The following is a 1316-nucleotide window of genomic DNA, read 5'->3' on the forward strand; positions in this document are numbered from 1 at the left end:
CGCCTTGGTAAAACTTATCGAAATAATGCGGCTCCTGTGGGAAAATGAATACTGAAATATTTTCGTCTTAGAATAAAAAAAATAAATCCGATTAGTAACCTCCAAATTTATCTTATGGCTTACGGCATGCCATTTCGCCAACTTGTCATACGCTGCTTTCACCTCTTCCTCGGTTAGTGGGCGATCTCGCACCACCTCATAACCGACGGGCACAAGGTCTTCGAAAACAATTACCTTCCTCGGACTCAAAGAGTAATAAAGACAGCTGCAAGCAGAAATTCGCAATCAAACCTAAACATTACCTAATGCATGCGATAAGCACTTACGCTGCTTTGAGTACAGTACTATCACCAATATCGCGCAAAACCTTCTCGAATCGCGGTATCACTTCTGTATACATAATAATCTCCTTTTCAAAAATATCTGTTTTGCCCAGCATATCTTTCTTGTGGCCCTCCGATTCCGGCATTGTCTTCAAGATCACAGATCTCGCCTTGTCTACGCCGTTCAGCTGGTATTGCAGCTGTGCGCGAAACATTATGCTGGCATAGTGGTCGCCCTTCATGCAGGCTGGAGATATTTTCGTACTTTTAATTTTTATTTGGCTATCCTTCTTTTCGCAGTTCGCCAAGACTTTCGCAAAAAGATCATCATTTATCCATTCCGGCACTTGTAGCTCGTCGGCATTGAACTTATGTGCGCTTTCATCGTTTGTGGGCATTTTTGATTAGCGGCTGGCGTGATATTTGCCGTAACTTAGTGTTCAATCGAAGAGCTCGCGACTATGACTGAACAAAATTTAATTGCTCATTTTAAGTGGCTATCACAAATGTCTCTTTATTTTCTATCGCTAGCCCATTTGACTGTGAAAAGCTCTTCATTTCTCAAACAGTGATAAGTCGTAGTCTTAGTTGTGTATCTACATACTTAAGTATACATACACATACATATGTAAGTATATAAAAATTAGAAAAGTGAGCTACGTAACGAAGCGCTATGCGGGCGTACGTATATATGAATGTATGTTCATAAAAGCACACATGTAGATGCAATCGTAAGCTAAGATTCTAACAAAACCAGTTTTTAGTGTTTATTGGAAACAGCCCGAACAAAGACTGAATCAATGTTTTAATAAAAAAAATTCATTAGCATTATTCTTCGCTAATCGCCTGGTTGAGTAGCCAGAGGTGCGTGCGACATCCAAAAAATTTGGGTATGCAAAAGAATGGGCAAAAAACGATCGTTGGTCTCAAACGACCAAGAATACTTTTTAAAAACGACGTATCTGCATTCGGCAGTTTAGATGCCTTGTTTTT

General features: G+C 39.8%; 1 protein-coding gene across 1 annotated transcript; it reads right to left on the reverse strand.

Annotated features, from left to right (window-relative positions):
- Nucleotides 1–4: 4 nt before the first annotated feature.
- Nucleotides 5–795, reverse strand: LOC108355832 (uncharacterized; the record flags this gene model as incomplete). The annotated part of the gene is made up of 3 exons (XM_017606965.1): nt 327–795; nt 100–265; nt 5–34 (listed from the first exon to the last, which is right to left on the reverse strand). Coding segments are annotated over exons 1-3 (591 nt in total), but the record flags the coding sequence as incomplete, so codon positions are not given.
- Between the last annotated feature and the right edge of the window lie 521 nt (nt 796–1316).

This window comes from Rhagoletis zephyria, unplaced genomic scaffold (genome assembly GCF_001687245.7).
Source record: "Rhagoletis zephyria isolate East Lansing unplaced genomic scaffold, Rhagoletis_zephyria_1.1 Rzeph_scaffold_50704, whole genome shotgun sequence".
Taxonomy (NCBI): domain Eukaryota; kingdom Metazoa; phylum Arthropoda; class Insecta; order Diptera; family Tephritidae; genus Rhagoletis; species Rhagoletis zephyria.